This window comes from Aethina tumida, chromosome 1 (genome assembly GCF_024364675.1).
Source record: "Aethina tumida isolate Nest 87 chromosome 1, icAetTumi1.1, whole genome shotgun sequence".
Taxonomy (NCBI): Eukaryota; Metazoa; Arthropoda; class Insecta; order Coleoptera; family Nitidulidae; genus Aethina; species Aethina tumida.
Window position 1 is genome coordinate 44,997,803 of NC_065435.1, and position 20,987 is coordinate 45,018,789.

Sequence of the window (20,987 nt, forward strand, 5' to 3'; positions counted from 1 at the left end):
AACATAAAGCACTCCAAAATTCTTCTGCTAATAGGAAATTTTTGAAGTACAGAAAATCCTCTTAGAGATATTAAAAACAGTTTATCACAAATATTTATTCCAGTCAGATTATAGATATAAAGTATAAAAATACCACTATTAGATTGTAACAGCTTCAAGATAGTTATTTTTAAACACTAAATGTAAAACAAGTCTCGTTTTGTTTACTAAGACCAAAATATAAAGTTAGTATGATTTATTTTTTATAAAACACCAAAGTTTGCTATGTTTAATTCTTTAATAATCACCATCACCTGTAATAAAATAAAGAAAAGGTGAAAATTAAAACAGCAATACATTAAATAATGTTTATTTTTATTTAGTACACCATCAGAGAAATAGGTACACCATTTACAACACATTGCTACTACAAATATGATATAAACAATACCAACGCGACAGTGGTTTTTTTTAGTGAGGTACGGTAGGAAACATTAGTGCAGACAGCCAGCTGATAAAATGGGATATGGTTTGGCACAACATTGTAAGCTTGAATACAACATACTGAAAATAGAAACCTGACACTAATACACCCAAAACAACAAAATATATAGTTCAGGTCTTCGATCAGAACTCCACACTGGCTTTTATTTGAAAATAAACGATTTACAGTCGGCTGATAATTTTGATGGTGTATTAATGCAACATTTCCGATGATAATGTTGGGTTATATTAACTGAACGGGAGTGTCACTATAATTTTACATCTGGGACTAAAGTGAAGCTTGCAATGAACTAAAGCCTACTCAATTTTTCAACTAAATTTTCGGTTTGAACCATTATCTCTGACAATCTCCCTTTAATTTGTAACTGCTTAGTGCTAACACAGATTTGTGATATAGAGATCTAAACATTCACTAATATTAGCTTGAATATTTTTATTTTTATCTACTATTCTAAGCTTCACATTAATAAATATCTAAAACATTACATAGTTCATTATTTACTTTTAACAATATATACATTTCCTCGAAATGTATTTTGAATATTCTAGTAGCTTACGTTATTATGGCAGAATAACTTAAGTTAAACTTTTACACATTTACATACAATCAACAAATTCCAGCACATACAATTTAAAATACATAGTATATATGTATTCATTCACACGTCCATACACACAAAAGTCACATTGTACAATGCATTTAAAGAATTCTACATTCTACTCTGTGGTTTTTAACACATTCGTTAAATGCACCATATATATAATATTCTTTTAAATTAATTATTACATAAACTATATATTATAAACATTTACACAGATATTAAAAATAATAAATAAAATCTTTGGTAATAGTAAACAACCTATATAAAGCTCTGTTATTAAATTAATGCACATTTCCCTAATATTGAATTATTTCAACCTTTTACTAGGATATTCCCAACTGCCACAATACTCGCACTCATTTTCTAAAGATGTGTGCAGTTCAAAAAGACGCACATCCTAAATGACTAGATCCTAAAATATGAACAGAGTATTTATGAAATATTCAGTACATCAAAAGCGATATTTCGAGGTTTTTTAACACTATTACTTGCTACCATCATTCTTCTACAGCAAGAATAAGGAGTTGTAGTCAAGTTTAACAACGAGTTTCATATAATCTTCCGCTCAAATTTCTTACATTTATATCTGCGATGTGTGCTTGTGGTAGATGGGAACGTGATTTGTTTAATCCACGAAACGTTAAGTTTAGCTTTAACAGTGTCCCTCACCTTGAATTTTCATATCTCTTCTGATATATACATAGGCCATACATATGACTAGAGTAGAACTGGGATCCGTCAGTTTATCGTGAGAAAATCACAGAAAACTTAACGAGGCTCTGCTTCACAACAGTCGCCCTTTCCCGTTTCACAAATTGGATAATTCAAAAGCAAACTGATGAGAAAATCGGGGATCCGTCTAGAAACAGAGCGAAATACTAAAAATGATATATTCAATAACACCCTCAATGTATTGAAATCAAATTGGAATTTATCTTAACGTCATTAGTGAATTACACATTATAAATTGCAAAGTTTGTAATACTACAGGAAAAATACTAACTTTTGCAATACAACAGGTTTATCAAATATATCTGAAAATCCAACGTATTCTTTGTTATAGTATACAACATATCCATTAATGCTTGGGCTGGTCTCGAAATATCTTAAACCCTGTTATTTCCCCACAACAAATAAATGTGGTCTGCCAACAGAGGGACTTTGAAAAATTAAAATTAAACCTTACAAATAATAAAACTAAAACGTATTTCATGAGGTAGATTTGCTATTCTAGTAGAATATACAGTTAAGAGGGTGATGCTTTATTTGTTTGAGGGTTTGTACTTTTTTGTGCACTTGTTCCACTGTCTCCTTCATACAAATTGTTATGAACACATTACTTGTGGCAATTTAGATGCTTTGGCGTAGCCCAGTGTTGGCAAACACATTATTTTATATCAACAATGTACATAGTTTCATTTTAATACCAGTAATTTAACGAGCAGCCCAAGCGCATATAGCACATACAAAATTACAAACAATAAATAAATATTTTTTTTGTGTAAAACGTTAACGGACTGACTTTAAAAGCTAAATATAAATAAACTCTATAAATACATATATAACATTATGTGAGTACTGTTACTTTTTTTACGAAAAAAAATTTAAGCGTTTGTTTCGCTAAGAGGTCCAAGGCGATCCATCGTATTACAATCGAAACCGGACATCTGAACAGTTTCCCTATGAACGTCACTCAACGGAGATACAGCGGGCCGCCTTGCACCCACAACCAATGATGAGGAAACTAAACTACCTGGTTGGGAATTGGGTAAGTGTATCAGGATTTGGTGTAACGTCAATATTTGCATTGTTTATCCGCCCGGCGCCAGTAATTTATTCGACTGCGTAGCGGTGGGGATTGAAATCCCTGTTGATGATGGTGAATCCCCTGAACTCGTCTTGATTGATTGACTGGAGCACCTCGTTGTTGACTGGCGTGAGGACCGGTTCCTCGCGCGTAAATTCCTGGTCGAAGTTGGCCACATCCTTCCTGCTTTTCTGTAAACGACAAAAACGATAGTGGAAAAGCCCGCCGAAAGTAAACGATTTACGTACAATTCTGGGTCTGAACGGTGGCTTGACCCTGCGCTGCTCCAGAGCCGCCCAGTCCATCTCCTTGAAGAAGGCATGTGCCTGAATGGCGGCCTCACCGCCGTGCGCGACCACACAACCCAAACGTTTACTGGAGTTCTTCGTCATGAAGCCCTTGAGAATGCTGACGGCCTCCTTGCTCAGCCACACCGGGTACAGCACGTCGTCGTGCAAGATCGACTCGAACAGATCGTCCTCGTTATCGGCTTCGAATGGCGGCTGGCCTGCCATCATTTCGTACATGAGAACGCCCAGGGCCCACCAATCAACGCTAGCACCATATTCCAATTCCTGGAACGGATTACAATTGTTACCCCGAACGAGTAGTGGTTGATTAAATCATACCTGTAATATTTCTGGCGCAATGTAGTCGGGTGTACCGCAGAATGTTGATGTGGTGATACCATCCAAAATGCCCTCTTTGCACATACCGAAGTCGGCCAATTTACAGTGGCCCTCCGCATCCAATAATATGTTGTCCAGTTTCAGATCTCTATAAATCACTCCGTGCTTGTGTAAAAATTGCAAGGCCAGCGTAACTTCGGCAGCATAGAACCGAGCCCTTGGTTCGTCGAATTTCTTGGCACGTTGTATCTGGAACATTAAATCGCCGCCGTTAACGTACTCCATAACGAAGAACAGTCTGTCCCGTGTTTGGAAGCAGCAGTTTAGGGCAGTCAGGAACGGGTGTTTGGCCGCCAGCGCCAAAATCCGTTTCTCTGTCATTGTGCAGTCGACGTCGTCGTCCTGGATAATTACATCCTTCTTCAGCACTTTTACAGCATACACCTAGAAAATTAAGTTATTGTACTAAGCAGCAGTCACTATTGATATCAAAAATTTAATAGTAGTTAATTGATTATCTTCGAAGTTTTAACAGATCCTGCACCCAAAAATAATTAATTTTGAACTTAAAATGAATTACCTCATCTGTGTCTTTCTTTTCAGCCAACATAACTTTACCAAAACTGCCCTTGCCTAGAACCTTAACGAAATGGAAGTCCTGCAGTCCAATTGTAGCGCCAGTACCACCTTGAGAATCACCTCCTGTAAACATAACATCACTAATAACGTGTCCTAAGATGAGCTTCGAATTGATCCCACCGTTATTCGACAATTTCTCGTCCATCATCCTGGATAACGATTCATCCGTACCTTCATTTCTAGCCTGTTGATTATCATTAGACCCAGCATCCCTTGCGCCACCGTTACCTCCAGGACCCGGCAGCAATGGCTTTCGTTTGGATGTTGGATTTTCTGGTGTTACTCCTGAATAAAAACAATGATAAACGTGACAAATTGATAATAAGAACAATACTAACCTATTTCTTTTAAAATTGCAGCCATTTGTTTTACGTCGATACCACAATTGTTCGCGACATTCTTCTGGCACCTTTTGTGCACGTTTAAATTACATTGTTCGCACTGCAACCCCTGTCTGTACAGACCATAGAGCAACGAACCGCAGTGATCGCAGAACGTGAACCTCTTGTAATTGTGCACCTCGAATCTGTGAGGTACGTTCACGTTAAACCTGGTTCCTTGGGTATTTGACTACAAAGAACAAAAACGTTGCTATAATAAACGTTGGCGCAATATAAGAGCCTACTATATATGTTATACTATAACTAGATTATTGGCGATTAAAGTTCATCGGAGGTGACACTGTTCTTATTCCATTGTCATTTGAAAGTTTGATATTTATATTATTATTCTTTTGATTTTTATTTTTAACTTATTGACTGATGGGACGTACCTTATTGGTGTCCTTTTACAAAGGAACAAATTATTCTTTTGAGAAATTAAACAGCGGGAGGAAAATGCAATAAATATCTAAATTCTGTACGTTCAATTGACGAATTCCGACGACGATGCATAAACTAATTAATATTTTAATCATTTTAGTTGGGATCATTAAGAATAACATTTATAAAACTGTAAAGGAAGCAGGAAAACCGCTGAAAATAATATTGCGGCGTTGTTTTATATTAACAAATCTGAAAATTAGCAGAGACAAACTCAAATTCATTATTTTACATAAAATACAAATTTCTGTTTTAATTTATGAAAACCCTGCGAGTGTTTTAAATTATTTATTTATTACTGATCATGACTTTATTTATACTTAACATGGAAAATTGAAATAAATATACATTTAAAATATAGCAGTAATAATAAAAGTTATATTTAAAAAAATCAATGATTTTCATATCAGATACACGTACTTTAGAATTTATTTAAAATTAATGTGCAGTAATTGCAGTTGTTTCAACATTATTTAAAAACCATGAAAATCACCATAGCTGTATCTGTGAGGAAGAATCTTGCTCTGCACATACATCTTTTTAATGGACAAATCAATGTAATCAGAAAGGTTGAATGCATGTTAAAGTATAGTACTTTGATATTATAGTACTGAAACTCGCGGCTATATATTTTGTTCGGATAAGCTTATATTTTTTAACAACATACATAAAACATAAAAAGATATTGTAGTTTCCAGCGATGGCCACTAGGCGACACCACCACAGACTTTAATCACCAAGACCCATCACCAACCATAAACCCTTCACCAGGTAAATATTGAATATCCCGTCACCAAAAGAATAATCTTTTAAAGACTTACGTCGTCTTCGCCCGGATTGTGGTTTATGTCAACGTGCTGGAGTGACAACAATAGGCTTTGACAACAATTTATAGGTTTTTTTACCTCATCTTTCATTCCCGGACAGCGTGTGACCACCAACAAATGGCATCTCTTGTGTACGACGCATGTGCACACTGCAAAACACCACGTCGATTATGTGTTAAGTAAACATGTAACACCATCAATGCAATTTTGAGGAAAGAGTGTAAACATTGTAGGTGTTCAGTAAATTAGAAATCTTTTATTAAACTCATAAAAAAATAAATGAGGAAATTATGTGAATGTGAATATTTATGTATTAGTCTAAATAATCAATTGTTCTTTTATGAGGAGCATGGAACAAAATGTATTTTGTGAGCACTCTCTTAAACAAATTACTTAAATAAAATTGGATGTGACAAAATACATTTTGTTTGTAAGTAACAAACACCATAATAAATCAGAAAATATTTATTAGAGTTAAAATTATTTGCGTTTTTATATACACTATTTACAGCGCTTATAAATATTTTCCTAGTAAAATAAAAAAAACTGAAATTGAAGACTAAAACAATTAAAAAAAGAAAAATATGCACTTACAAAAAAATTAAAAAGCTAATAAAGACAGCCATGCCAGTGGTGCTGCAAAATCAAAATAAAATAAAATCAATGGGGGGTAGTAGTAAAGTCCACTCCAAATGCCCTTTTTTATTCATGCAGTGTAGAAGGTCCACAACCACATTATCTGTGACAAAAATGGATTAAACATACATTTAGTAGGCACATCAATATTAGTTAAAAATAAAAACTTGATGTAGTAAAGGGTGTAGTCAGTCATTTGGAGTGAAAAAATAAAACAGTACTGATTGTCAGTGCAAAAATATACAAACACATATGTTCATGTCACCAATATTGATGTTCCTATTAGAAAAAATATAAATATACAATGAAAGCTAAGCTGGAAAATGTACATGTAAACATTTATCATGCTGGGAACGATCTCATACCTTGACACTGATAGCCTTGCTTGCCCAAACCCCTGAAAAGAAAACCACCATTTTTAAGTTAGTGCCCACAGTGCAAAATATAACAAAAAACAAAAACATACCCAAAAAGCATAAAAATTAAACAACACGTTTCAGGTTTTAAAAAGCTGCTTAAGACCACTTCGGATTTGGCAGTAATAAAATGTGAATCACGTCGGATAACGGAGTAAAAACACTAAAAACGTATCATGTTTGTTTCTTAGAAAATTCAGATGGATTCAAAAATGTTGTAATTTCTATTTATAAGCCTTTTAAAATGCAATACAAAGAAGTTGTAAAATATGCAAACCAATAAATATATTTCTGGTAAGTGATATCACTATTTTCCAAGTTAACTTATAATAATTTTAATATTATGATATATCAATCAAAAATGAGTCTTTGAATTATTTCTGTTACCGGATAGCTCGTGAGAACGTCATAATTGAATAAAACAACGTCCCCGGGTCGACGTGGATGGTTAGTCACAATCGGGCGTCATCCCCAAAATTCGTCTAAATCATGCCCACAAAGAAAAGGCACAGCCACTCACCATATAAACTCTTTACAGTGGGAGCAGAAAGTTGGTTGTCTCAGGAATGTGGCCATGAACTTGTGCCCGTTGACCTGGTGCACCCTGCGTCGCATGGCACCACGTCTGCGGTTGAAGCCTTGGCGCTCCTTGAACTCCTTCGGCTTGGCTCCATGGTATTCTGAAGAAGACAATGCACATTTACTGTATTTTTTTTTTAAATTCATCTTGTGTTGTAGAATTTATCATGTGTAGATATCAAAAAAAACCTTTGTGGATAATTTGAACTATTTCAAAAATCATAATACAATATTGCTGCAGAATTATTTCCAAAATAACTTTCAATAAACAATGTAATCTCTGCATAAATTAAATAAAATTGCTTCATTACGGAACATTTAAATCGGTAATAAAACTAATATGATGATATTAGTCTCCTTGGGAAATTAATAAATCAAAATTAATTAAAACAAAAAAACTGAATATGAATCGCCACATTTTTCAGTTAGTACTTGTTCTACGGACAGCTTTTATCTTCCTTGGTATACTCAAAATTATTAAACGAATAAATTCTTAAACCATTGCTTGCCATTCTTCTTTAAAAATATTAGCAAGCTCCTCCTTATTTTGGGATTGGTGGTTTCGAGTGTGAATTTGTCTTTGAATATGGTCCCATACGTGTTCAATTGGATTGCAGTCTGGTGAACGTGGAGGTCACTGCATCCAAGTAATATCATGATTTTGCAATACATATTTATAAGTCTCTCGCGGTAACGGGCATTGTCGTCTACAAAAAAGAAATCTGGTCCAAATTCTTGACCAAATGAAATAATAAATGAATAAATAAGTCGTAATAACGTCGAGCATTCATAGTTTCTTGGTTTAATATTAGACTCAGAGTCTCTTCAAAGAAACACACTGCTACAGAACCACATTCAAAAGCAACAGTTGAAATGTCTTCTGACTTTAAGGTCTTCATGAAACCTTCTTCTGATGACAAACTGATTTATAGTGATTCTAACGTCTATACGAAGTCTAGATGTAGAGAATGTGCGATTTTATCTAGCAGAAACAATCAGCAAACCGTCTTGTCTTGTGGTCATTGCTTGTTAGAACTACCACCCTGTGAGACATACATTTGGCTACTTGTTGTTGATGCAGGTTACCATATCCCAAAATTGCAATTATAGCAAATCCTCAGAAGTCCTCTTTGAGGCATTTTACAATGCTAAACAACAGATAAATTAAGAATAAACCGAATAAAATGAGTCATAATCCATAAAATGGGTTTTTGTGAAATAAAACATTTACAATAAATGAAATGTTGTTCATTTTTATGTCTATTAAATGTATAAAAAGTAAAATGAATTTAATATTATGATCAATTAATCAATAATATTACAGGTCAAAATAAAACATCTATATTTTTAAATCTATTTAGTCTAGGAAATTCAAATTATCCCCTTCAAAAGTCTGTCAGTGTAATTTGTACAATATATCAAATTGGACAACACAAAATAATTTATAGATGTTCTGCCGAGGAACATACTCGGGCAACGTGAACATTAATCTGTTTATCAAAATACCAATATGTGCTAAACAACAATTATGAACAATACAAATAATTAGCAAGTAAATCAAATTAATTTAAAAAATGACTCACCATTTGTGGCTTTCAAATCTATTCTAATATGTAGACGACCAGTTGGCTCTAAATTCACCTGAAACAAATAAACAAAATCAGTATAAACAACTTTTGTTACATATTCTTAATATTAGTCAGTATTTTAAATTTGTTAAGGTACCTAATTTAATGCATAAATTACATGAAAAAAATTGAAATGTAAAGTGGTACGTTTTGATCTACATTTCACACATTACCAGTTCTATATTTATGTCAAGTTAATAATGCCAACAGATTGGAAGTTCACTTATGGATGCTTAAATTTTCAGCATATCAGTAAACCGAATAGTAAATCGTATGTAGCATTAATGATGTAATCGATAGGCTGAAATATGTCACCAGAAATAAATAATAAAAATCTGTTCGAATTGAGAAATGGATTGACATTGAAAAATTGATTAAATTTTAAATAAATTCACTGTTAATTAAAACGAAGTAGGAAGTCGTTTTCCAATTGGACAAATTAGACATTTAAAAGGAAAAAATTAAGATTGTCGGACATAATTAAAAAATTATTTGAATCATGAAACTAGTTCTTGTTCACTAAAATACTTTAAATGTATTATTGATACACTTTTAATTAAAATAATTGTATCTATTTTTAAACTCGCACAGAATATGCTTGTGGCTATGAATAGAAAATTATAATAGATATTGTAATTATAAGAATTATATAAACGGTAAAACATTGATTTCCATTCGAACAAAAACATTTGTCCATAAAACGCGGTCATGTATAATGCACTGGAAAATATTCAATTGCACACAAATAGACCAAGAAGCCGATTGACACTATTTGTTTTATGTAAACACAGAGAGATTAGAATATGCTGATAAAACCAGTTGGGTACAATATATCCGGGGCTGCAATAGCGAAAATCAATTTCAAAATTATCTCGGGAATCTCCGCGATATAGAATAAATGCGGAAAACTGTTCAATCATAAAACTGTTTAATTGATTAAACAACCACATTACACATTACAATCGTGTACTTGGCACATGACAGTTTTTAAACGGGTCACTTAACAAAATTAACAACGAAAACGTTCTTTTAATTGTTACCTCAAAGGATAACATTAAAGCTACTCAATATGGAGATAATATCCAACAAGTGTCCTTCGGAGTTTTTTAATATTCAAGTGGATCTATCTTCTTCATTATTTTTTTAATCACATTTCAGTCTAATTAGCTTTAACTTTGCACCACCCCACATTAATTTGTGACATCCCATTTCCAACTGTTGAACATCAAAACTCTAATATGTAATTACAATAAATTATTTATTATTATTAGGTTTTTTTAATAAGTTTGCATTTGATTAATTATTTCGCGTTTGTGATTGACGTTTTTAATAAAATTTATATTAAAAAAAAATGAGGAAAAGCAATTTAAATTTTCGATAAACTTTTATCAATATATCAGATTATATAAAAATGTAATTAATGCTGGCATTTTGCGCACATCTGTAAGGAACTTTGTAAATTCCTAATTATAGAAAATTAAAGAAATTTGTCATATTTACCCAAAACAACTATTGCATCATAAGTGCTAATTGACTTAAACTGAAAAACCAATGGGTATTTTCAGTGTGGTATACAAATTTCTATTTAGAAATAAATGTTATTCCTATTGGATTCCCATATGATTTATTTAAAATTGATGTTTCACATAATGAAATTTGGTCACAATGCAATTTATTAATCAATGTTTAGGTAACATATTTAGTTACATGCTAAATTTAAGAAGAAATAAACATATGAATATAATGAGAGACAATAAACAAACAATAAACAATAAATATTTTATTGTATATGTAGAAACTGGAACACCCTGTACAAGACATAAACAAATAAAATGGTTGTACGACTGAAAGAATATATCTAAACATAAAAACGAGATAAATTGTAAGGAAATGCAATAGAAATAGATGTTTTAAGACACGTCAATAAATGGCTTAAATAGAAAATAACGATTTTATTCGAATGATCCGGACGGACCGAACGTGTAACAGTAATAGAATATAGTTATCTCGTAATGCATAGGAAAAGAATCAATTGTAAAAAAACGGGTTAAGAAGCTGTCAGGTTTTGACAACTATGTCAGATGATAGAAGGTCGAAAGGGGAGAGGCGGGACTAAACAGAGTAATCATATCACTGGACGTATGACACGGCGAACGGGCAGCGGGAATTTGGCGGACTCACCCAAAAATCTCCCTCGTCCCGGTCCCTGTTAAGCAAATCCTCCACGGAGATGCTACAATTGGCGACGAACACGTCGGGCCCGATGGCTGCATCATGGAACACAGTCCATGTCAGCGTCTTGGTATTGTGGACCTGGAGCTCAAAGAACTCGTTCCAAACGGGATCGAATGTTTTGGGCTTGGACGTGGTGCGGGCCAGGTGCAGGTCGTCCGCATCGACGGTGACATAAGGGTCCAGCAGTTCGTCCGTCTTTCCGAATGTATGGCGTCTCGAGAAATCGGTCGGCCTCAGGGCCTGAGCCTCGCATATTTTGATACGCACTGTCCCCGTAAACATAGCACCGATTCACTGCACCACACCGTCGACGAAGCGATTGGAACAAACCGCACTGGGATCGCCGTTCTACATTTAACAACTACATAGGGCAGCCACAGACACAAACTTCTCTATTTTCGCTTGCTTGACAGCCATGAAGGTCGGATCGGGTGCTCTCGATTCCTCCAGCTCCTCCTCGCTGCCTCCTACTGACGAACCGTGACACACATTCGTGTGACGAGCTTCGGCTATCGGCCCACAGCTGGCACTCTTTTCTTACGAAAGCTCAATACTTTTACGGGGGATGTTGCTGGTTTAACGCACAAAGCTCGCCTCCGCCCACATACCAAGGCTCCTCTTTCTGTTCTATCTAAAGTCATCCATTATTTTCCTAATTATTAATCATTCATTCTCTTAATAAAAATACTGAAAAATATACACACTAATATTTATTATTATACTTATTAAACTTAATAAATTTAAAAATTAAACTTATTAAATTCAGTTTTACAAAAATTAATTAAATATTAAGAAAATGTATTATTTATCATGGATGATCTTAATAATAATATTATTATTTAAATAAGCTATTTATTTAAATTTACTTTTAACAACAATTATCATAAGAATTCAAAATTTTATATTCAGTCAAAGCATTTCAATTATTTAATTATTAACTATTAGGATTTAAATATATAAATAAATAAACAAATATATTAAATTTAATTTAAATTAAGCATAAGCAACTTTTTCGAAGCACCTCGTATATTTGACATTAGACGATTGAAATTATCATAGCTACTCTGTGAATATGTGAGGTTAAGTTCTAACAAATTTCAAAAATGTTAAGAACAATTTGTAAATACACTAGTTTTCGAAATTGCAGCAATGTCCAGTGCATGTCGTACAGTCAGGCCAGACTTAAGGAAGTCAAATTGCTGGAGACAACGTACGAATCTGACGACTTCACTAATGTCACCGAAAAAATTATATCACACATCGGCAAGAATTTGCACAAGAAAGAAGGACACCCGCTGAGCAACGTGCGACAAAGAATCGTCAACTACTTTTATAAATCGTTCGTTAACTCCAGAGGTAATCCTGTGTTTTCTGTGTATGATAATCTTAACCCCATTGTGAGTGTTACACAGAACTTCGACAGCCTCCTCATACCCAAGGATCATGTGTCCAGGAGCAAAAGCGACTGTTATTACCTTAACAGAGACTATTTGTTGAGGGCACACATGACAGCACATCAATGCGAACTCATACAATCAGGTTTGAACAATTTTTTGATGGTTGGTGATGTTTACAGAAGGGATGAGATTGACAGGACCCATTATCCAGTGTTCCATCAGTTGGATGCAGTGAGGTTGAAAACTAAAGATCAACTGTTCAATGAGAAAAAGGATCTGCAAATTTTTGAAGAAGGCAACAATACTGTAAACACTGGTAATCAGGAGAAGCAAGCATGCCACTCCTTGGAGGCTGTAATGCTAATGGAATATGAATTGAAAAGCACATTGGTAGGTTTAGCTAAAACTTTGTTTGGTGAAAAGACTGAGTATCGTTGGGTTGATGCATATTTTCCTTTTACACAACCCTCATGGGAATTGGAGGTGAAGCATGATGGAGAATGGTTGGAACTGCTAGGCTGTGGCATAATGAGACAAGGAATTTTAAAGAACTCTGGAATAAATGATAGAATTGGTTGGGCTTTTGGTTTGGGATTGGAAAGAGTGGCTATGTGTATTCACAAGATTCCTGACATAAGGCTGTTTTGGTCAAATGATTCTGGATTCTTAAATCAATTTAATGTTGGTGACATCAATAAGAATGTGATTTATAAAGCCATAAGTCAGTTTCCACAATGCAAGAATGATATTAGCTTCTGGTTGCCAGAAGGTGTTGAATTTGCAAGTAATGATTTTTATGATTTAGTGAGAAGTATTGGAGGTGACTTAATTGAACAAGTAACATTGGTGGATAATTTCAAGCATCCCAAAACTGGAAAGACTAGTCACTGTTATAGAATTATATATAGGCACATGGAAAAGACTTTGACTCAATCAGAAGTAAATGATGTACATAAACAGATTGAAAATGCTGCAAAGAATTTATTGAATGTTACCATTAGATAACTTTGCCATGTAAATAATTTATATAAAGATGTGAATAAAGTTATTTATATTATTTTACTGTATAATTTATATTTTCTAATAAAATTCAAGTTTTAAATTTTTTTTGTATTTATTAATTAATTGGTGTACATAAAAATTACATAGTTTTATCCGAAATGATATTATTACATAATGTGTTAAGAAAAGAAAAATAAGAAATTTCTATCCACTACTAGATATACAAGTATTCATAGTACTTGTAGTTTGTATTATGTGTAATGTGTAATGTAAATTTAATGTTATTTATAAAATGAAAAGTACATTTCTAGTATTTTAATTCATAATGGTGGTCAGAGAATAGCACAAAGTAGTAATGTGTAAAGTATTTTATTGAATAACTCGCTTTAGATGGAAAAAAAGAAACATTGCATTCTAGAGAATGTTTGGGGTTCCTTTTCTTATCATGGTGTAGGACCATTGCATTGCCAACGATAACTTACCAGTTACGTAGATTTTTATTCACGATAATAATCCGAAGTATACATTCAAAGTTGCTCAAAACTGATTAAAAGATGACGTTGTCGATGGGCCAGTGTAAAATCCGGATGTAAATCAAATTGCAATGTTATGGAACGACATAAAGTCTCGATTCTAAACTAAAAGCCATCAAACATAAAAAGAATACAGTGTAATTATTATAAATAAAATATAAAATATTTTAATAGGAGTTGTTTAGAGGTGTACATTTTCTAAATAACATTAAATAGTAACACGTGCTATTTATCAGGTCACCACTGTACATCTATCTATATATAAAATTATTTGTTCCTTGGATTTAATCCTATGGTAGGTATGGATAATTATCACTAATAGATATATTATCAATAAATTAATTGTAGAATGACTAATTTTTGCAATATTTTTATTTTGGGAAGATACTCAAAATTAAATAAGTTACTAAGGTCCAAAAACTAACAAAACTGTTCTTTAATTAAAAATAATTAAATAAAATGTGCTGTAAACTGAATATTTCCAAAAAGATTTAATATTTTTATTCGATCTATGGGAATTTTATGTTCATTAAAAGTGAGCTGTGCCCAAAACAATTGGGTAACTAAGTAACGAGACTCAAAAAAGTTTACCTCGTTACGCTCGGATACAACGAATTTATTTCGCTCTCGACCTCGTCACCGACAACATCTCTTGGTTGGTTCGCCGGCTCCAGCAAGCATAGGACATTCGACAGAGTCACTAATGATGAGTGAATAAGTGATGGTGAAGCATTTATTGGTGAGTCTCCATCAGTAATATCAAATCATTCCCTCAACCGGCGAACCAACCAGGGGTGATACCTCCATCACCCCATGCCGATTATTTGATACTCGTCTCCAACATCTGCCCCAGTATTGATGAAGAGAATACTGGGGTGCACCTCGTGGCGATTGGCTGGTAACATTCCGAAGAATTGAGCTCGTCCATGGATATTCCAGAGCAGCGGCTCCTGTAGATGGCTGTTGTTCGTGGTCCAACGTCCCGTAACCGTAACGTTGGGGCCCTTGACTTCGAGACTTCCTGATCGTCCGTAGTGGTTCGAGTTTTCGCCTATTGAGTTCTACGCCTCCGACAAATTCAGATTTTGCAGTCCAGATTGAATAGTCCCTTGTTGAACACATCGTTGGCTTTCTTGCCCAAATCGGCATACAATGGTGGAGCCTCAAGAACTTATACAGTGTGTTAGTGAGTGGTGCGCGCGTGAAAATTTCTTAAAATAAGACTAATTAGTGATGTTTGCGAATTCGGGATATCGTAACACTAATGTTTAAACCATATACAAACTATACAGGCTATACTGTAATTTTTACATAATATGTACGTATACAATAAATAGTAATCCTTTTGGAAATCAGTTTTTTTTATTTATAAAATTGGTTGGATTGAAGTTATTAAAGGTAAGTACAATATTTTTATTATATTATGAATACTATGTTTATCTGATTAATTTAAGTTTAATAAGCAAGTTCTACTTGCAAAACTTAATTTTTTAACATTTTCAATTGTTTAAGAAAACTTGTTTATAAAACAGTGAATGATCGCTGCTATACAAAAATACAGCCTTTTAAAATCTAATTTATTAACATTTTTAAAAACAATACTTTAATATATTTTTATTTTAATTAATGGTCTTTATCAAAATATTGTCGTACTGTTTTTGATTTCCTGAATTCTATTTAACGCAATTCAATTGTTTAATTATATATATTATTTTTTTAAACAAAAGTATGTTGCTATAAATAAATATGGCTATCTTAAAAATATAATTCTAACTATGCAATTGTTTAAGAAAACATGTTTACTAAACAGTGGATAAACGTTGCTAGAGCAAACAAAATCCTCTTAATATCGAATTTATAAACATTTTCATTTTTTTAAACAAAAGTACGTTGCTATAAACAAATATGGCTATCTAAAAAATATAATTCTACCAATTCAATTGTTTAAGAAAACTTGTTTATAAAACAGCGGATAAACGTTGCTAGAGCAAACAAAATCCTCTTAAAATCAAATTTATCAACATTTTCATTTTTTTAAACAAAAGTACGTTGCTATAAACAAACATTGCTATGTTAAAAATATAATTCTACTTACTCAATTGTTTATGAAAACTTGTTTATAAAACAGTGGATGATCGTTGCTAGAGCAAACAAAATCCTCCTTTTAAAAACAAATTTATCAACATTTTCATTTTTTTAAACAAAAGTACGTTGCTATAAACAAATATGGCTATTTTAAAAATATAATTCTACCAATTCAATTGTTTAAGAAAACTTGTTTATAAAACAGTGGATAAACGTTGCTAGAGCAAACAAAATACTCTTAAAATCAAATTTATAAACATTTTCATTTTTTTAAACAAAAGTACGTTGCTATAAATAAACATGGCTACTCAAAAATATAATTCTACCTATTCAATTGTTTATGAAAACTTGTTTATAAAACAGTGGATGATCGTTGCTAGAGCAAACAAAATCCTCCTTTTAAAAACAAATTTATCAACATTTTCATTTTTTTAAACAAAAGTACGTTGCTATAAACAAATATGGCTATTTTAAAAATATAATTCTACCAATTCAATTGTTTAAGAAAACTTGTTTATAAAACAGTGGATAAACGTTTCTAGAGCAAACAAAATCTTTTTAAAATCAAATTTATCAACATTTTCATTTTTTTAAACAAAAGTACGTTGCTATAAATAAACATGGCTATCTCAAAAATATAATTCTACCTATTGAATTGTTTATGAAAACTTGTTTATAAAACAGTGGATGATCGTTGCTAGAGCAAACAAAATCCTCCTTTTAAAAACAAATTTATCAACATTTTCATTTTTTTAAACAAAAGTACGTTGCTATAAACAAATATGGCTATTTTAAAAATATAATTCTACCAATTCAATTGTTTAAGAAAACTTGTTTATAAAACAGTGGATAAACGTTGCTAGAGCAAACAAAATACTCTTAAAATCAAATTTATAAACATTTTCATTTTTTTAAACAAAAGTACGTTGCTATAAATAAACATGGCTACTCAAAAATATAATTCTACCTATTCAATTGTTTATGAAAACTTGTTTATAAAACAGTGGATGATCGTTGCTAGAGCAAACAAAATCCTCCTTTTAAAAACAAATTTATCAACATTTTCATTTTTTTAAACAAAAGTACGTTGCTATAAACAAATATGGCTATTTTAAAAATATAATTCTACCAATTCAATTGTTTAAGAAAACTTGTTTATAAAACAGTGGATAAACGTTTCTAGAGCAAACAAAATCTTTTTAAAATCAAATTTATCAACATTTTCATTTTTTTAAACAAAAGTACGTTGCTATAAATAAACATGGCTATCTCAAAAATATAATTCTACCTATTGAATTGTTTATGAAAACTTGTTTATAAAACAGTGGATGATCGTTGCTAGAGCAAACAAAATCCTCCTTTTAAAAACAAATTTATCAACATTTTCATTTTTTTAAACAAAAGTACGTTGCTATAAACAAATATGGCTATCTTAAAAATATAATTCTACCAATTCAATTGTTTAAGAAAACTTGTTTATAAAACAGTGGATAAACGTTTCTAGAGCAAACAAAATCTTTTTAAAATCAAATTTATCAACATTTTAATTTTTTTAAACAAAAGTACGTTGCTATAAATAAACATGGCTATCTCAAAAATATAATTCTACCTATTCAATTGTTTAAAAAAACTTGTTTATAAAACAGTGAATAAACGTTGCTAGAGCAAACAAAATCCTCTTAAAATCAAATTTATAAACATTTTCATTTTTTTAAACAAAAGTACGTTGCTATAAACAAATATGGCTATCTTAAAAATTTTATTCTACCAATTCAATTGTTTAAGAAAACTTGTTTATAAAACAGTGGATAAACGTTGCTAGAGCAAACAAAATCCTTTTAAATCAAATTTATCAATATTTTCATTTTTTAAACAAAAGTACGTTGCTATAAACAAACATGGCTAAAAAATATAATTCTACCTATTCAGAAAAAAAAAACAGTGGACGACCGCTGCCAAAATAAACAAACCTTTTAAAATCAAATTTATCAACATTTTTATTAGAAATACGTTGCTATACATAAATATATTGTTCAGATATTCAAAAGTGTAACGTTGCTATATACACTCGCCTAATAAATTCTAATTCATTTATATATTCAATTATTAATTATTGAGATTAAGATTTATCAACATGTTCAGGATGTATTTTGAAACATTTCATATTGTAATAATCGTTGAAATGCAACAACAATACATTAATTAATCAATTTCCTGTAATTTTATCAAAATTCGAGTTGCCAAGGAAACATTGAATAAACGGTACAAGATCGGGGACAAACATTCGATAGTAATTCGAAATTTGTACGCTGTTTAAAATAAAGATGAGCAAAGAATCGAAAAGAGAAAACAAAGCACTTTATGAATATCTTCAAGGTACACTTGAAGATGACAAGTTACATTGGATCAGAAACTCAGCTAAAATCAGGGCGTCTTACACATCAAAAAATTACGACGAATTTAGGTAAGAATGAATTTAATTTTTGGGCGTCATATCATATCATATTTTATTTTATTTGTAGAGAAATTGTTGCTGCAGCACACCTAAAACCTTTATCAAAACAAGATATGAGACGAAAACAACCTGAGTGGAGATGTACAGATTTGGATTAAAAATATATTGATATAACATTGCACAATAGGCACACTTTATGACACTGCTCCTGCTTTCACTTTAGTTAAAATAGAAAATATACACTAATATAAGAAAACATTTGGGTGTATTTCTGAGTTTATGGTTATTGTATTAGGTTAACATAAGTAAATACGATTTGATATTGAAGGTTATCGTTGGTATTATTAACTTTTGTAAAGAGTTTGTTGTCCCGTAAATAAAATTAAATCAAAATCAGCATTAGTTATACAAAATTTTATTGCATGTATATATAAAATATTAATATACAATAATATATTCTCGAACATAATCAAAATTCACATCACTGTGCAGTAAGCCGCCCAATATAAGACGGATATTGAGCTCTGTAACAAAGCACATTTCACAAATAACGTTTTTCAGATAATTAATATTACTTAGATGGAATGATCTATTTTCTTGGCTGTTGAATGTGCATAATTGGTTTTACGTTGGACTGAGGCATCGGTGGTTTCTCTTTATGAAAACCCCGAACAGCTTCCGGTGGAAAATCGGAGTGACCTTTGACGACGGCCCCAGCCACAGTGATCGTCTTTGGAGGACTGCTTGACATTGTAATACCCGTCGTGTCTTCGGTCAAACCACTCCCCCTCGAATCTTTTTTGGTTTTGTGTTGAGTTATTCTCATGCCACCAGCTTTAACTAATAATTGCTTCAGTTAAATGCGGGGGAATATTTATATAATATTTTTTACACTTACCCGCTGGTGGATGACCTCCCTTGAGTTCACACTCGTTTTTAGGGCTCGACATATTTTCTGATTCCCGTTAAGGTCCGAACAATACTGAGGTGTGTTGTTAACGACGTTTATAAATATGAGGGAATTTTATCTAAATAAGATATGAGACCTACCGAGTTGCACTAATAATTAAATAATATTGCACAATAGAATCGGTCATATTGTAATAATAGTAATAATAAACCTGTTATGCAACATTATAAAAACTTTTATTAAAATATAAAATATATGTTAACGTTGGAAAACATAACGTATATTTGTTATTACGTATGAACATATCTTCGACGATAACACGTTAATGGTTAATGTATTAGGTTAAAATTAGAAAATATGAATTTGCATAAATTGCATTACTTAGATTAACAATTATTGCAACATTAATTTTTATAAAACGCTTGTACAATGATTGATTTGAGCTGAATGTAGTGCATATTTAAAGAAAAATAGTATTGATAATTAAAACCAATGTTTTATTTCTTTTTCTTAAATTAATATTAGCTTACTAAGGTTGTTTTATACAGAATTACAAAAATTACTATATTTTTATCCTTCAACTTTATTGAATTTTAATTTTTTTGTGTATTTTTTAATGTTTAATGTTGAAATACACTTATTGAGAGTATCATTTCAATATATGGAAGCAAATTGTTGTTTAATGTATGCCTGTACAAAAATTAGTCTAAGAGGGCCCACGCCATAAGAATTGTACTATTTCGATAGCATAGCATGGCGTAATTGAATCACCATCATGTTTCACTGTGAGTATAATAAACTTGTAGTTATGTCCTTGTATGATGTTTAACATAAACTGAACCATCATTTTTTTTATAAATCAAATTTATATTCGTCACTAATACATTCTAATAATTTATTATAATTATGGCCACTACTTTAGTAATATAAAACTACGTGTCTATTTATATTATTTGTATTTAAGTTTTTAGCATAATACTTGGTGTTACGTGTAAACATATTTTCGAAAATAACACATTAATGGTTAATGTATTAGCTTGAAATTAGAAAATATGTATTTGTATAAATCAAACCGGTAAACGGTTTAAGCTGAGCTGGACGCCTGTCTAAATTAAAAATGCTGTTAAATAATTAAAATAAACATTCTCCTGACCAAGATATGAGACCGGAATGGAGACTCACCGATTTGGAATAATAATGAAACTCATGGCACAATAGGTCATATAGATAATGATGATATAGAACACTCCTTTATATTTATTGTTAATTAAGATAGAAAATACACACTGATATTATAAAACAT

The 20,987-nt window shown here is 31.8% G+C and overlaps 3 protein-coding genes and 1 long non-coding RNA gene across 6 annotated transcripts; 2 read left to right on the top strand and 2 right to left on the bottom strand.

Annotated features, from left to right (window-relative positions):
• Positions 1 to 333: 333 nt before the first annotated feature.
• Positions 334 to 11,966, bottom strand: LOC109609168 (protein kinase C). Of its 2 annotated transcripts, none has more exons than XM_049963801.1 (11): positions 11,249 to 11,966; positions 9,023 to 9,080; positions 7,381 to 7,540; positions 6,810 to 6,841; positions 5,803 to 5,957; positions 4,499 to 4,730; positions 4,281 to 4,445; positions 4,102 to 4,223; positions 3,522 to 3,965; positions 3,141 to 3,467; positions 334 to 3,083 (listed from the first exon to the last, which is right to left on the bottom strand). In XM_049963801.1, exons 1-11 carry the CDS (start codon positions 11,582 to 11,584, stop codon positions 2,919 to 2,921), a joined length of 2,196 nt encoding a protein of 731 aa, XP_049819758.1. In that variant the 5' UTR covers positions 11,585 to 11,966; the 3' UTR covers positions 334 to 2,918. The 2 variants fall into 2 exon arrangements, with proteins under 2 accessions (XP_049819758.1, XP_049819763.1); XM_049963806.1 differs by having other exon boundaries at positions 5,887 to 5,957; positions 11,249 to 11,965.
• A 390-nt stretch (positions 11,967 to 12,356) lies between these two features.
• LOC109609145 (probable phenylalanine--tRNA ligase, mitochondrial) lies at positions 12,357 to 13,805 on the top strand. The gene has a single exon (XM_020025764.2). It carries the CDS (start codon positions 12,406 to 12,408, stop codon positions 13,702 to 13,704), a length of 1,299 nt encoding a protein of 432 aa, XP_019881323.1. The 5' UTR covers positions 12,357 to 12,405; the 3' UTR covers positions 13,705 to 13,805.
• Positions 13,806 to 18,533: 4,728 nt separating this feature from the next.
• On the top strand, positions 18,534 to 19,101 carry LOC126265943 (uncharacterized). Its single transcript, XR_007548418.1, has 2 exons — positions 18,534 to 18,783; positions 18,842 to 19,101. It is a non-coding gene; the product is annotated as an uncharacterized LOC126265943 (long non-coding RNA).
• Positions 19,102 to 19,167: 66 nt separating this feature from the next.
• LOC109609151 (death-associated protein 1-like) lies at positions 19,168 to 19,944 on the bottom strand. 2 transcript variants are annotated; one of them, XM_020025771.2, is made up of 3 exons: positions 19,673 to 19,944; positions 19,350 to 19,614; positions 19,168 to 19,298 (listed from the first exon to the last, which is right to left on the bottom strand). In XM_020025771.2, exons 1-2 carry the CDS (start codon positions 19,722 to 19,724, stop codon positions 19,364 to 19,366), a joined length of 303 nt encoding a protein of 100 aa, XP_019881330.1. In that variant the 5' UTR covers positions 19,725 to 19,944; the 3' UTR covers positions 19,168 to 19,298; positions 19,350 to 19,363. The 2 variants fall into 2 exon arrangements, with proteins under 2 accessions (XP_019881330.1, XP_019881329.1); XM_020025770.2 differs by having other exon boundaries at positions 19,168 to 19,614; positions 19,673 to 19,942.
• Between the last annotated feature and the right edge of the window lie 1,043 nt (positions 19,945 to 20,987).

Coding starts and splice junctions, on each gene's coding strand:
- LOC109609168 (XM_049963801.1), bottom strand. CDS start 11,584: ATGTTTACGGGGACAGTGCGTATCAAAATATGCGAGGCTCAGGCCCTG. Junction 9,081..11,248: donor GGGACGAGGGAGATTTTTGG/GTGAGTCCGCCA, acceptor TATTTGTTTCAG/GTGAATTTAGAGCCAACTGG. Junction 3,966..4,101: donor AAAAGAAAGACACAGATGAG/GTAATTCATTTT, acceptor TTAATTTTCTAG/GTGTATGCTGTAAAAGTGCT.
- LOC109609145 (XM_020025764.2), top strand. CDS start 12,406: ATGTTAAGAACAATTTGTAAATACACTAGTTTTCGAAATTGCAGCAAT.
- LOC109609151 (XM_020025771.2), bottom strand. CDS start 19,724: ATGTCGAGCCCTAAAAACGAGTGTGAACTCAAGGGAGGTCATCCACCA. Junction 19,615..19,672: donor GGGAGGTCATCCACCAGCGG/GTAAGTGTAAAA, acceptor AGCAATTATTAG/TTAAAGCTGGTGGCATGAGA.